Source organism: Manis pentadactyla, chromosome 12, assembly GCF_030020395.1.
Source record: "Manis pentadactyla isolate mManPen7 chromosome 12, mManPen7.hap1, whole genome shotgun sequence".
Taxonomy (NCBI): domain Eukaryota; kingdom Metazoa; phylum Chordata; class Mammalia; order Pholidota; family Manidae; genus Manis; species Manis pentadactyla.
The window spans coordinates 105,807,467-105,822,939 of record NC_080030.1 but is presented as its reverse complement, the minus strand read 5'-3'; the positions used below and the strand labels follow the sequence as shown (position 1 = coordinate 105,822,939).

The 15,473-nt window shown below is 48.2% G+C and overlaps 1 protein-coding gene across 2 annotated transcripts in view; it reads left to right on the top strand.

The window, feature by feature from the left end:
- The window catches only part of BVES (blood vessel epicardial substance), a 32,950-nt gene extending 17,687 nt beyond the window's left edge, over positions 1 to 15,263 (top strand). For both annotated transcript variants that reach the window (XM_036902868.2, XM_036902869.2), the window contains exon 8: positions 11,724 to 15,263. In XM_036902868.2, the coding sequence (XP_036758763.1) occupies positions 11,724 to 11,845 (122 nt within the window). In that variant the 3' untranslated portion in view covers positions 11,846 to 15,263. The remainder of the gene's footprint in view (positions 1 to 11,723) is intronic.
- Positions 15,264 to 15,473: the final 210 nt, after the last annotated feature.

Below are 15,473 nucleotides of genomic sequence, written 5' to 3'. Positions count from 1 at the left end.
ATGAAGATCAGTAAGTAAAATGAGAGAAACTCAATTATTTTAAGAATATATGCTTCAAATTAATGCTTAGAATTATTCCACGAATGAGGATATTAAGAACTTTGAACAAATTCATCTGAAATAGCAAAAAGGCAGACGCATTCTCCCAGGACATAAACCGGAAACCTATTAATATTTCCAATTGTACGTTAATCCAAAGTAACTCTTAGGAAAATACAGATACACCTTCCACAATTCTAAATGTTTGTGTAAGTGATCTTACAACTTTGGCTGCTTTAGATGAATTGGATTAAGGATTTTAAGTCGCGGGTAGTCAGGAGAGACTGGAATTGACGAGGCCGTATCGTTGGTGTAAGCTTCCAACACAGAGCTGACCTAGGAGATTTCACAAACACCACAAATGAGACCTTGGAAATGGTTGTATTTTATCCCAAAGTCACTTTTTGTTAAGTACTGACCAAACTCTGCACTCTACTAGCATATCAAATGCATTATCTGCCTCACGGAAACCATTTGTGGTTAATAAGCATTTGCAAATGAAACCATCTTAATTACATGTAAAGTGATTACTGAGAAAGGTCAGCAGAAGGATGAATTACAGTTAAATATTGTATGTGAGTTATTTTTCCTATAGAATAGCTTATTTTTTTAGTTTTTCTTTTCAGTTCTTCAGTCTTGCTTAAGAAACACCAAGAATAAGCAATGTATAGTATGTTCAGATGCTTTTCTTAAAGTTAGTTATGTTTTTCTGTAGAATTTTATTGTATCATCAATCTTTAGGGGAGGTAAAATAATATTTTAGAAAAAGTTTATCTAGGATATAGTGTTTAAGTAGCATGAAAACATGCTTTCAAGATGAGCGTTCGTACTGTACTTTCCTCAAAACCCACATTTCCAGGTGTTCAGTGGCTGGATCACACATGTTGTACCTTCAGACCTGGGTTCAAGTCTTGCTCTAATAATTATTAGCTGTGTGGCTTGGAGTAAGTTGCATGACCTTTCTAATCTCACAGGAACTGTCCTGTCTCCACACAGGCATGGGTCTGGCCACAAGTCCTGGTCGGGGTCCTTTCCTCCTCTTTATAGTGAATTATGACTTTAATCCAAATAGCCGTCCCTGCAGAGATAACTGATACTTCTGCATTTGTACAGAGGTGCACTGCCCTCAAATGTAACGCTGCATTTTACCTGTCAGTGTCCTTGTTTAATTGTACGTTGCTGTACTAAAAAGATGTGCAACCTACTTAAGTTGTTTACTTATTTTAGCCTCAAGTTTATTATGCAAAATCTTACATATTGGCACAAATGTATATAACCACTCATGTGCGCCTATTTTTGAGTGTGTATGTGTGTGTAAATTGCACAGCCAATCAATGTCATAACTGCTTCCCAGCCCTCCTTCTGAATTTTCTGGCTTCACATCCCACAGTCCCATGAAAGACGTTAAAACTTGAGCACTGTACTCATTATGAATTACTTAATTCACCATGGCGTGTGATTCATTAAAAGCTAGTTCATTTTTATTTCTCTGACTTAGGTTTTAGCTCTGAACTGCTGAAGGCTGTCTTTGTGTTTCTTTGTCAGGCCCGTCAGTATGTCCTCTTCTTTTCCATATTACAAATTAACATTCCTTGCAAAATGGAGAATACAAAACCGATCTCGTAGGACAGTTAGGCTGAAGTGACAAAATCTATCACGTTGTGAGCAGGTCCCTCATACACGTGACTAGACTCTTCTTACCTCCTGATTTCTGATGTGCAGACGGGGACAGCTGTGCCTCAGGGAGGCTAACGGGGAGAAGGACACACTTTTATGAGCAATAGCTTCCCTTGTCTCAAATGTTCCCCTTACAGAATCACACCTGATCTTCACTGCAGTCCTGCAGGGGGTGTGTTAGCTTTGGCTGAACAATGCAGCCCACAGGTCCCGGGCCCTCTGGCAATGACGCAGGGGGCTTCCTGGCTCGGGCCCACGCAGGGCGCTGCTCCAGGCCCCTGTCGTCTGCCTGTGAGGTGCCTGAGGAGCGACTGCTGTTTGGGCCACTGCCGGCAGAGGGAAGACAGAGGTGCTGGATCCTTCGGTGGCTCTTAAAGCTCCTGCGTAGAAGTGGCACGTGCCACCTGGACTCATGTTCACTGGACCGAAGAGGCCACTTGGCCAGAACCGCCCTTCTCAGGAGGGCCTTTCATCCTGCCACAGGGGCTGAGCAGGAAGGGGCCTGGTGAGGGGGGCAAAGCGGGTGTTTTGACAGTAACACAATCTACCCCAGTGGGCACATGAGGAAGTTGGGACTGTGAGGAGCAGATGGCCTCCTTCCATTTGCACAGGGAGAGGCACTGGGAGACCAACCTAGGAATCCTGTCTGACTCCAAAGCCCGTGCTGGTGAAACTATGTTATGTCTGCATTTTAAAAAGAAAACAGAAAAATGCACATGGCATTTGGCTAGTGCTTTCGAGTGTACAGGTCCCTCTCACTCCCATTCTTGCATTTGAACCTGGCAACTGTGCCAGGGAGGCACAGTCACAGGCGAGCCTGTGCGGGGCAGCCCACGGCTGCTCGGGGGAGGAGGTGCTTACCCAGCGCTTGGTTCCCCACCCGCCTCCCGCCCCACAGACACCTCCCCTCCAGCGTCCTTCATGGTGACCGAGCAGGGCCGCGAATTGGTTCTCATAGACCAGTTAATTCCCATTGCAATGAAAAATCTTGCCTTATTCCTTGTATTAGGGTTCCATATAGGAACATTTAAAACCGTCCAGTAATGTTCTCCAGGGAGTTAGTGTTCCGTAGCTTTCGCTTTGCCGTGCACGTACTTACAGAATCGCGAGCAATGCTGCTCTGTAAAAGTTACATTTACTTTATGTATTTTCCTAAGTAAACAACTTATAGACTGTTTGCCCTGGTCATTGACTCAAATACAGATTTGGACTCTAAAACCCATATCAGCATTTCTCAAGGTCGTCTTTCAAATGGCATCAGTGTGCACCCACTGCATTAGCTGGGACAACAAATGGGTACAAAATTTGCTTCTGATCTGTTCAGTAGCCCAGTTAGTTTAACTTTTCCCCTTTTGTTTGCTTCGTTCACTTGAGCTGCATGTTTGGAAGTGTGATTGTGAGACAGGAGGGCAGGAGAGGCCACGATGGACTGGGTGCCCTCATGTGAACACCAGCTTTCCTCCCTCTGCGCGGGACCAAGGCCGCTGGGAAGCACAGCTTGGGGGTCAGTGACCGGGTCGAGGTCATTCAGCCCTGAAACACTGGAGGGTTGATTTGCCGTAAGCTGTGCTTTGCTGTTTACCTCGCAGGCGTCCGCACCGCATGTGAGCGTGAGCGCGTGGGGCTCCCCACTCTCCGCTGTAGCGGCCTCACCCTGTCCACGTCCATGTGTGCTCTCCTCTGATCCTAACGAACACTCAGGAGGAGGCATTTTCCCCTTTCAGGGCTGAGGAATATGACACAGATCTCCTGGGTCCGTGGTCCCCCGGCCAGTGGGGGCTGTGCTCTGACCCCAGAACCTGCCCTCACCAGCCTCCAGCCGCTCTGTCCTCACACCGCTTTCCCATCTATACATGACAGGGATTTTATAGTTACACTTTTCATCAAAAATTTAAAAACTTATCAAGTGAATAGATACACACAGATATCGAATCGTAAAAACAAATTGTTTTCAGTGAAAATCACTGACCCCTGCAACCTGTTTCCCAGGAGCGATCACATTGGAGCGGCTTTTGTCCAAAATGCTGAAATAACGTGTCCTTCTGTACTGCCGTATCCACTTAACTACCTATCAGCCTAACTAACTTCGCTCCCTGGGAACTTCTCTTTCCCCTTCTGTTCAGCTTGGTGGTGTCACTGTTTTTTTATTCTTTCACTGTTTACCTTTGTGACGTTAAGTCATATGCTTGGGCCTCCATTTCTTTGTCCGTCTGCAGCATTTTTAAAGGTGAGATCATTAGCCTCTCCGCCCTTTCTTATCCTTTCCCCCTTCCACCTTCAGACTGGTCTGGGTCTCTTCTTTAACTTTTAAACAATCAAGGGTGATAATATATAGATTCTCTTCTTTTTTTAAAAAAAAATTTTATTGTGGTAAAAAACACATAACAAAAAATTTACCATTCTAATCACTTTCAAGTGTACAGTTCAGCGGTATTAAACACTCTGTAACAACTTTCTTGTAGACAGTTAGGTCTTCCTTGCTGTGTATGGGTTGTTTTGCAAAGCTTAAAGCAAATGGATAATGTTGACATTATTATGCTTTATCCAGAACCAGGCTATGGGCTGTGACCATATTTCTTTTTTTTGGGGTCCACTGTCCTGATTCCTGTTCCGTTTAGAGGAGACTCTTCCTAGTCAGTTCAGATGGAGTCTCCTTCCATATACAACATAAAAATCATGCCTCGGTTTCTTTGTGCTTTGACCGTCCTGTGTTCCCCAATGTTTCTGTGGAGCCTGGCTTTGGGGCCATCTTATTCTCTTCAGTATCTTCTGGCTTCTGAACTGCAATCCAATTCATTTCTTCCTAAAGTCTCTGGGTGGCTGCTCACACTTGAGCCGTGCCTTTTCATAACAGCTTTTCGTGGGTCTTTCTAGTTGTCTTTCCTTTTCCTCATCCTCACAGTTTTTGTGTCTTGTCTCTCTGCTCTTTCATGTCCCCATCTCCTCAGAGACCTGCCCCAGAGCCATCCACCCTCCTCCTGAGCGGGTTGTTCCCTGAGTCGTTCGCACAGCTGCTGCCCCAGAGCTGCCCCCTCTCCTCTCCTGAGTGTACCTACTACCTCCACGACCCCCAAGCTTTCTCTCTGTGAGCCAGGAGGGGCTCTCCCTGCTGCCCGGCCGCGCACAGCTGTTACCGTGCAGCCCAGGGCCCGGCCACCCACCTGAGAAGTCAGTTGATCTGAGAACAACCCCTGGGCCAGAGAGACCTCTTTTCAGGAACCACTAAGCACCTCCAGCCTCCCTGTTGCTCTGGTTTGTGCATTTCTGTGCTTGAGCCCCTCGATGCCGGTGTGCTGAGTTTCTCTAAGGGAAATTAGGTGTAAAGCCCGTCCCTGCCCTTCCGCATAATTGTTCAGAAAGCTGCAATCCAAACTCAGTTTCTTCTGTTTAAAAACATCTTACGGGGACTCTCTTGTCCCCTCCTGGCGTGAGCTGGGAGTTCTGTCTTTTCACTATATCTCTAAATAAAAGCCTGTACCTTGCTCTCAAAAAATAAATAAATAAATAAAAACATCTTACGACATACACAGGCGAAGGCAGGAAAGAGATGATGTTGCTCCTCAGCAAGGAAGCCATTAAATCCTTCTCCATCCCTACACACTGAAAACTATACAGTCCAATTAAAATTCTAAACCCTTGTAAGGTTTTTAATTACTTGGTAAAGCAGTTGGCCAGATGGTTAAGCATAATAAAAACAAGAACACTTTGAAAAGAGTGAAAAAAATGTCATCAAAGTTAGCAGAAAAGGGGGGATAAACCCTTGTAGGATAGTAGTTTACAGAAGTGTATCCCTTTTTAAAAAGGGCATTTCTTAGGCAGAGAGAAAAGTCACTTAAATTTCATATCCTGGTACTCATTTGAGGATCAAACTTGGGGTTGCTTATTCATTCTCTGGAGCAGGTGTGACCTTTCTGGTTTTAAGAACAAATATGTCTGTTTACTTTTACTTGGCCAGGAGAGGCCCTCAGGCCCTCACGCTATTAGAAGCACACTGAAATAGAAATAAGCTTAATAGAACTGAATTTGGTCAAAAGGCACTTCTACCCAATTTTTTACTATTCTGGGTGCTGGATTTTAACTGGTTGCTATGAAAGATCTCCCTGGTGTATGAAAGGGCTTCCTGTGCTTCTTGACTCTGGACCGTAGAAGACAGAAAGGGCCTGGTGAGGCACCCCAAGTGCATCCTGCACGGAGGCCCCTGGCTTGCAGGCACTGACCCAAGGGCGCACAGTGACCCTTAACAGCCAGATCCTGCCCACACCTGGGCCCTGGCACCTGCCGCTGTTGGAGCGGGTCTGCTTCCCGGATCTGACCCCCCAGTGTCCCTGGTGTCATCACCCGCGATCAGGCGTGAGGAGAGGTGTCCGCTGTGTGACCCAGCTCAGGGCTCTTACTTCTAATTGTCTGTCTTTGACACTTGCTCAAAGCCGCACTTTGTGTGTTGAGCTCAGGATGGCCGCCTGGTGCCTCAATTCTGTTTCTCGCCTGATCACCCCGTGAGTGTGGTGCGTGTCCCGGCAGATTCTGTTCCCCTGTCTGTGCCATCTCACCGCGCTGGTATCTGTGGAAGGGACGTGTAAACCTTTCTGGCAGATTTTTTTGCTACCTGGTATAATATGAAACATCCCAGAAGCAACAGGAACTCTTCACATAACTGTTTAACCATTTCACACCTGATACGTCTGGTGTGCAGTTCAGTCTGAGACTATTTATTTTACATACTTTTATAATAAGTGTGTTAACTTGTAGCCAGAGCCAATTAGAAGATGATAATAGCGAACAGCAAAAAAATAATGCTGACTATCTCTTCTTGATTATAATAAATGCCAAAGGATATATAGTTAACCACTTCTGTCTCCCAACTATAAAAAGAATTTTAATAGAAGAAGGGTAAAAATCAGTTTTCTGGAAACTTTATAGGTGTGGGTTTATTTGCCCCTCTAGGCTTTGGAATAAATGAAAGGTAAAGTATTATGCAGAAGTCATGAACCTCATAGTAACATCCTTGAGGGGCAAAAGTTATTTGAAAATATAAAATCTGTTTCTTCCTCTCTCCTCCCTTCACAGCTAAGTAAGGTATTGGGCCTTGTGGGCAAATTTCTGATGATGCATCAGTGCATAAGATTAATGAAAAGCCAGGGAAACCTGTAGAAGGACTTTATTAATGTTCAACTTGTGAAATGTAGAGTAGTTCCCTTGAAGCAGAAGGCTCTCTACCGCTTTTGTGCACATCCCAGACCGCGTTTGGACTTATTAGTGGACGACGGTGCTGCCTGGCCGCTTGGTGACGGCCTCGGGGTGTGGCTGCAGGTGGGGAGCACTGGTCGGGGGCCAGGTACACTCCTCGCTCCACGAAGCCTGCCTTCCTCCTGCCTGGGACAGCGGCAGGTTCCCAGGTAGGGCCCGTGGCTGTCACACGTGGCCCTCAGTGGTACAGGAGGCCCAGGCTGAGGCTGGCAAAAAGAGGAGACCCTCTCTGCAGCTCTGATTCCTGTCGGGGGGACAGGCAGCCAGCTGGCACGGGGTAGCTCCTGGCAGTTATGAGCCAGGCGAGTCCCTGGTGCCTTGCAGAGCATCTGCTGGGTGGACAGCACCAAGGTACTGCTGTTCTGGGACCTGGGACCTGCGGACTCGTGGTCTCTGACTCAGCCACCAAGCTTGAAATTCTGCACGTGAAAAGAATTGTAGCAGAAAAATTCAGTCTTGCTTCTGTTAAGGGCTGTTAAGCCCACCTGGTTTATCCTTCCAGAATGTTCCTGGTGAGAAAGGCCTGAGTCCACGGCACCTTCCCCACTGTTTTTTTTCCCACAGGTTGTCCAGGTTGTCTTAGTTTTCACCTCTGAGCATAAAAATAGAAGTAATAGTGTAGATGTGGTGAGGCTGAATTGCTCTGAAAAGTACATTAAGTTCCTGAGAAACAGGAGAGACTCAGAGACTGTTTGATGCATTTTTATTTCACCAACATTTAAGCCCACCTCTAGCACCTTGTCCCTCAGCGATTCTTTCTGCTGATGGCATGAGAACTTGTAGCAGGTGGTGACACCGGCGAGCCTCCTGAAGTGGGCTTGTGGGCGTGCACACATGCCCTCTGTAAGCTCTGGCCAGTCGGGCAAGTGTATGAAAGTAGTTTCCCCCGGGGAACGTGATGGAGACACAGTGAGGTTGGCAGCCCCAGACCTGCCTGCCCTGCAGGAATGCTGACGGGGGCCCACTGGCAGCGTGGGGATTTGGCCGGTCAGAGATCACACTTGGTGGCCCTGTGTCTTTCCCAGGTCGGGATCAGCTCTCTGAAAGCGCCAGGCAGAGGCTCGGAGAGGGATTTTTCTCACGTCTAAGTAATTGTCAAGGCCCTGGGTGTGTGGGAGGTACTCCCAGAGGCTGCACGGAGGGGCGGCTGCATTAGAGCCCTCTGGGTGCTTGCTTCCCAATCAGGGAGGAAGGAGGGGCCTCGTGGGCAAGGGAATCGCAGAGCGGGAGGGGCCGGGGTGTTTGGAGCAGAGAGCCGCCCCGGGGGAGGAACTAGGGAGGCCCAAGATGCAGAGGTGGGACCTGAGCTCCCCCTGGGGGATGGGCAGGCGCTTGCTGGGGAGGGAGGGAGGGAGTGGAGAGACCCTTTCAGGTGGAGAGAACAGAGGGAGGACAGGAGAAGATGAATTGCATCTGAAAAGCAGGGAGGTTTGGGGGTTTTTTTGTTTTGTTTTTAGAAATACTTCAGTTTACTTGAATTAAGTAGCATATGAAACCAAATGTGTAGCTCGTACCAGAGAATGGACTTAACCGTTTGGTGTTTGATAAGAACAGCTTCTATCCAGGATCCCAAGAGACTTAACAGAACAAAGGGCAAAGCTTTACTATTCAGCAGATAAAACACTTATGTTTCAAACAGGTCATACAAAAATGGATGTATACTGCGTTTCTCTTTTTCTGATATTTAGAAAGTGCAGATGTAACAAAAGCCAGCCATGTCCTTTCTGTGCACAGTGCTGATTATAATTAGGAAATAACAAAACTGTCAGTCTGTTACCCAAAAATCCCAGCGTTCAGTTGCTGAACCTTAGTCACTGAACTGGTAAGGATTAAAGAGGGTTAAAAATTAAAAAGCTGCTATCACATTCCAGATAAAGGAGAACAAAAGACACACGAGAGTTAATCTAACAACAGTAGGTTTAACCCAAGACTTTCCAAGAAGCTTAACATTTCATTATTTTTGGTGGAAAGTGAGGGATTATTTGGGAATGCTCCTTTGCCAGTAGTAAACATGGATAAAGTCAAGGGAGGGGAAAAGCTGAGAACCGCCAGACAGGCATATATAATTATCCGTAGGGCGCTGCCTGAACCATCGCTGGTGTTTGCTGCAGAGGCCTGGGGGGCAGGGAGTCAGCCAGAGGCTGGGCTGGAAGGGGGAGGGGGCCCAGTGGGGGACCCTGGCTGTAACCCCAGGACCGGTTTACTCTCTTGCTAATGTTACTTGGTAAGCACACAGCACTTCCTTTGCCCAGGCAGAGAAAGTGAAAACAGAGTAGATTCTTTCCCAAAGAAGCGGACAGCTCTTGAGAAGTGTTCACAAGGTCATTCCCAGTTGTGCCGGGTCCTCTCCCCCTCCTCCCTGGTGGATGCAGTGACTGGAGAGGTCGTTGAGAGGGTCAGATGCTGCCATTCTGGCCCTAAGGTAGACAGCAGCCTCAGGACCCTGTAGAATGGCACCCCTGCTTTGATGGGTGGGTTTAGAATCTAGAGGCCAGTTGGTTCCCGTTTCCCAGTCAGAACAAACTGGGCGTGTTTCCACTCTGTGTATCCGACAGTTAGGTCTGAATGCTGTACGCTGTTCATTCGATATAATGCTCTTACACATGCCATCTTGCTGTTTGTTCTAAGGTTTATCTGATTGCAAATGCTAAGCCTATGTTAATACTGCTTGAGGCTCAGTCATAACCAGGCTAGACGAGTGATGGCAGCCAGGGCTTTGACATTGTTGTTTTGTTTCAGACAATTTTACTGCACTCGGGTGGTTTAGACTGAAAACACAAACCCCTACTCTAGCCAAAGTCCGTTTTCCTTTATTTGGCATTCCTATAGGTGATGATGAATTTTAGCATATTTTCTAATTAGCTAGGCCATTGCCCTCCAAAAACCATATTAATGCGCTCACTTTGTTGACTTAAAAACATGGACAAGGTGATTATTACATCCTAAGCACTGATCTAAGGCCTTTATAAACATTAATTCAATCCCCTCAACAGCCATACAAGTAGATAGCATTATTACTGTTCCTATTCCACAGGTAGGGACGGGCAGTACTGATGGCCCAGGAGGTGGCATGCGAACAGGCTGTGTTTGGGGGTGGGCGGTGTCACTGCACGAAGAGGTGAAGAGCCCGCCTGGGGCCTGGGAGGGTCTGTGCTGACCCACTCTGGGACAGAATCATGTTCTGGGGCTATTTTAACACAGGCTTACCGTCTACAGTTGGTGTCTGTAGTTGTCCTGCAAGAACCTCAATATTTTAAGTCACTCTGACTGTTTGTGAGCCATTTCCGTGTCTGAACCGCAGACACATGGCTGTACCAGGGTCCAGCCCTGCGTGATTACTGCCTTCCTGTGCTGGAAGGTGGTGTTGCCTTGGGCATTTCCCCAGATGTGAGGCAGTGACTGTGCGACTCACGGTGAATGACGCTGACTGACAGTTTCTATGTGCCCGGCACCCTGCTAAGCACGTTACATGATAATTTTGTTAAATCCTCCCACCAACCCAGTGAGGCAGGTTCTGGGAATGTCTCCTTTCTACAGATATGGAAACCGAGGCCCAGGGAGGTTCAGTGATGGGGTGCACGTCACACAGCTCGGGAGCAGCAGAGCGGCGCTGTGAACTGTTTCCGGGGCCTCTGCTCCTGCCTCCTGTGCGTGCTGCCCGCCCCCGGCCTCCCTGGCCCCGCTGTCTGCTACTTGCCCGGGGTCCACCACTGACCCTGATCCGCTTTGTGCAGCTATTCTGTTTTGTGGTTTATTAGGACCCTGGGGCTCTCCTTCGCTGTTTTCCAAGTCTCGGAGGAGTCGGGTGTCCCCCATCCATCTGCCTTTATCAGCCTCAGGCCCAGCTGCCAGCACGGGCTGATTGATGGGTGCCACTCCGCCCTGCCTGAGGGCAGCACAGGCCTGGGGGGCTGGACACTGGCAGACGACCCTGACCTTGAATGTGGGAACTGTATGTAGGGGATTTTAGGTTTATCCTGTCACGTGAGCTGCTCATCAGGCACCTTGAGAAGCCGGTGCACCTATTGTAATGACTTCTCCTCTTACTTTTAGACAATATTTTTTTCTACATCAAGCATGGTGTCCCTTATCCGGTAGATGCTCAATAAGCATGCGGCGAATGCGTAAATGAGAGACATGGCTGCGCCATTTACTGGCCGGCTCCTCTGACTTGAGGGCGTCTGCAAAGCCCCACAGGGCCCCTGCCCCGCTGTTCCTTGGGGCTGTGCCTTCTCCCCAGCTCCCCCCCTGCACAGGGACTCTCCCCTCCCTCCCCTCCCATATCAGTCCAGGGAGGGGCTGAACAGGTGACAGCAAAGCCTGCGCTTTCAGGTGGTGGAGCAGATGGTGGTAGGTTCCACAGTTTTAGAACAGAAAAGTCCCTCGGGAAATTCGGAGTCGAATCAGCTTTTGAGGGACTTGGGTAACCATGTATGACATTAACGCAGGAACATGCAATCTGAGTCCTAAACACACTTGAGCACAGCCCTCTGGGGACTGGGTGTCTGAGACGTTCCCGTCATCCAGGCACAGGCCGTGGAGTACGTGCCACATCGGTTCTCATGACGGCGAGTCACTTCCTCCCGTTGTTGCTTTGTTGGAAGGCCGGATTGAAAATACAGTGTTAGGGCATCTGCATTCTCGGTACCAGCTGTCGATTCCCAGAGACGTTTGTTTCCCAGCTGGGGCCTGTGAGTGTGACATCACACTGACGTCAGGGCAGGCTGCACACTAAGTGTACCTCCTTGTGTCCCGGACAGATGTGTCATCCCCGCAGCAGCGCGCGTCTGCAAAGATGAGACCAATAGAGGAAGGGGTGGAAGATGACGACGTCTTCGAGCCTGTGTCTCCGACCGTGTTTGAAGTCCATCGCTGGCCCTGATCGGAGAGGGCGTCGGGGCACCAAGATGGAAACCGTCTCGCGGAGACCCTGAAAAACACCCGCACTTCCTCATGGCGTTTGGGTCGCCCTGAGCCAGTGCTGGTGGTGTCTGAGGGCAGGAAAATGGGCAAAGCCCCCAAAAGAGGCCAGCATAAAGCAGTTGTTTTCCTGAGCCTTCTGACGAGACCTAGTTCTATTTTGAGATATGTATTTTCACAGTATTTTCTAGATATACGGTTGTTTTAACTTAAAAAAAAAATCTTAGCGCTCTGTCAATGCAAATGCCTTTTTCTTTCCAAATTGTGGCTCACTTTCCTCACGGTTTTTCTCCGCCACGGTGATGTGGTTTTCTGTTTGATAGTTTTCACAAACACTGTCAGTTTGAAATTGTGGTTGAGGTGACGTTAAGGCAGGGAATCTCAGGCTTTGTTCGGTTGATTCTGGGGACATTTTAAAGAAAGACATGATTGGCTGGTGTTTATTTTTCTCCCAGGCCAGACACATTTCTCCACTAGGTCACCTTACTTGGCTGGGCCTTGTGCAGATAGCCTGGTAGTGAGCAAAATTCACCAGACTCTGCTCACATTATCCATCTGTCGTGCTATGTATGAACTCTCCAGAACCCCAGGAAGGTGACAGAGGAAGGTGGCTCAGCGTCCACCTTCAGCGGGGTTCGGCTCAGCTGTGATGCGCAGCCACCTTGTCCCACCCACTCCGATTGGGAGGAGAGGAGAGTCAGGGGGCTGGGCACGTGGCACAGCACGAGGTGACTGGAAGAGCAACTTCCTTCTTTGGCCGGTATTCTGAAGACTGTTCGTCCAGAGCCCTAGGTGTCTCCTCACAACGGGTGCAGGTACCCAGCGCCGAGCTCTGAATGGAACACGGCCCTGGGGGCGGACAGTTCACCACAGGCCGTGCCCTGGGCACCCAGCCTCGCTGCTCTGAGGGCCTCGATCCCAGAGCTCTCTATTCTCCTGCACTCGTGTTTTAGGAATCATGGCATGTGGCTGGGGAAGTGGGAAGTCCGATTAAACCGTGGGTCAGTCTGGTCTGTGTGACTGGCCCTCACATGCATGGCGCCCAGCGACTGGCTATGCCACGTCATGCCCCGCTGATGTTTGTTTATTTCATCCACTAGGAGCACCTGAGAGTCAGCCCCCTGTTGTACTCAATAGCTAAGAAAAGTTCTAAATGAATTATTTTCAGGTAGGCTGAGCCAAAAGAAGCATCTCTCACCAAGAGGTGATTTCTGCTCGAGAAGGTAAACAAACTGGCCTAGGGTCACTCACCTCATTTTCTTAAATTCCTTTTTTTTTTGAAGCTAATTGTTTTAGCAGTTCACTTAAGCTAAATTTACATGCTAGGTCCCTCCTTGAGAAAATTGCCACAGAGCGGGAATCCAGCTCTTAGCATCTTTATCAAATGTTGGCTTATTAACATTGCAATAGAAAGGCCAATTCTACTTTGCTGACATAGCACTCTCTTAAAATTTATTTTGGGGAAAAGAAGCAGAGGTGAACGACTTAGCGTTGGCTCTAAGATCGTGAAGATACATTAGGTTGAAATTCACCCAAGGTGGACCTCTCTCTCTGTGCCCGAGATCACATGGCTGACTACCACGATGGTGTTTTAGTGCTGCTTTCCTGTACCTTTTGGGGCTCGGTCATGCGGACCATTTAGTTCACACATGCGTAAGGCTAATTTACAAAACCGCTGTAAAGCACAATTAGACGTTACATCCTTCCCCGAGTAGAAAACAGTGTGAGGTTCTGCCGAGGCATTTTTACTGCTCTGTGGGCCCCGAGAAGAAGCTCGGGGCTCCCTGACCAGGTCTCATCTTTGGACTTGTGTCACTTGGTCATCCTCAGACAATGGAGATGTTCACCTCTACAATCAACCTGGATGTGTTTGGAGGTTATTTTTGGTCATGCGGGGAACGAACATTTTTAAAAGCACACTTCAGACATACAAGCCACGTTCTGGTGTCGTTGATAAGGGAGATGGTAAACTCAAGATTAGGGATCTTTAAAGAGCCACTTAGCCTGAATGGGAGGCAGGAAAGTATTTTTAAATCCACACCTCTCAGGAAGACGGTGAAACTGAGAGGAAAAGAGCCTTAAGCGGCTGAGCCCCTCTTGCTCGTAGACTCGATAGCAGAGAAATAGATGAGAAAACAGAAAAGGGTTTTAAGCGTAAGAGTTCCTGTGGATGACTTTAAATTCATTTATAGAAACGAACAAGTGTAGCTTTGTATAAGTACATAAACAGAAAACATGTTTGCTGCCAAAGCCACCGATAGGATGCTTCCTGTGTTTTCTGGCGTTCGCTAAGCTGCATGACCGTGGCTCAGAAAACAGTGTGCCAAAACCACTCTGTGTGGAACCCAGAATTGACTCCATTTAAATGTAACAGCAGTCGTATGAATCGGAAGGGTAACATTTATACCAGAACGTATCATTTGTAATACTTTGAAAGCCCTCATAAATATTTATATTTATAATAGCACAGATACTAGATAGATCCTCAATGATGTTTATAAACCTTAAATTAGCAATTACAGGTGCCATGTAATTATTTTTCTGTTACCATCCATTGCTTTCTGGGATCTTTCCCGTTTCTCCCGGGGGCTCACGTACCCCATAATCATGGACACCTCTGTCCTCTGCCACCAGCACCTTGCCCTGCCCCGGGTGCATCCAGGCAGCGACCTATCCTGTGCAGAAGATGGTCCTGCTGCTGTGCTGTGCGCCCAGGCAAGCGTGTGGGCATGGGGGGCACCCCTGACCTGTGGGGTCCAGTGCCCCCTTCCCTGCACACCCCAAGGTGCAGCTCCAAGGATTCGCTGTTATTTTTTTTTCATCTTGGTCATTTATTTCTAAAGCTGCTCTGCAGAAACCCCTGACCTGGCCATGCCTCAGTTTCCCCTCCTTCCCTCTTTCCCAGACTCTTTTTCTGATTATCCCGAGCTAGAGTGATCTCAAATTCCCACCTGCTCAGTAGAGGTGGCTGAGGCCGCGGAAGAGCGAATCCTGATGAGGAAACGCTGCGCTGCCGCGTGACCATGGCCTCAGCCCCCCCGGCCCCCAACCCACCGGCGGGGCGGCACGTTTTCTCATGGCCAGCAACCCTGGAGAGCCTGTTATAACGACGAATTGTGTCATTTAAGAAACCTGCCTTTAACTACCATTTACAGGTGTTTCTGCTTTGCTTGCAACCCGGTTTTAAAGTGTAAGAGAATTTTATGAATGCTTTGTGCAGACACGTTTAGAGGAGACGTATCCTTTCTGTTTTTAGGTGCCATTTACACTGATAACATTTACTTTATAATAAATTTATGTATTGTCTGAATAGAGCCTTATAGTTTAAAATATCTTCATATATTGTCATTTGATCAAATAAATTTCTTACTCGGAAAATAGGCATATGTTCATGTCGTTCCTCTTACCTGTGGTTGCGGTGCTGGGCTCCGGGCCCACAGGCTGGGGTCTGTCCGTTGCCCTCAGAGGTGCTGTGAGCAGACCTGCCCAGGGGCGCTCCTGGGCCCGACCCACTTCATCCCAAACACCTGCCGTCTTGGCCGCCTGGGGCTGTGCAGCAATGGAGAAGCCTGAGAGTTTCACCATGGCGA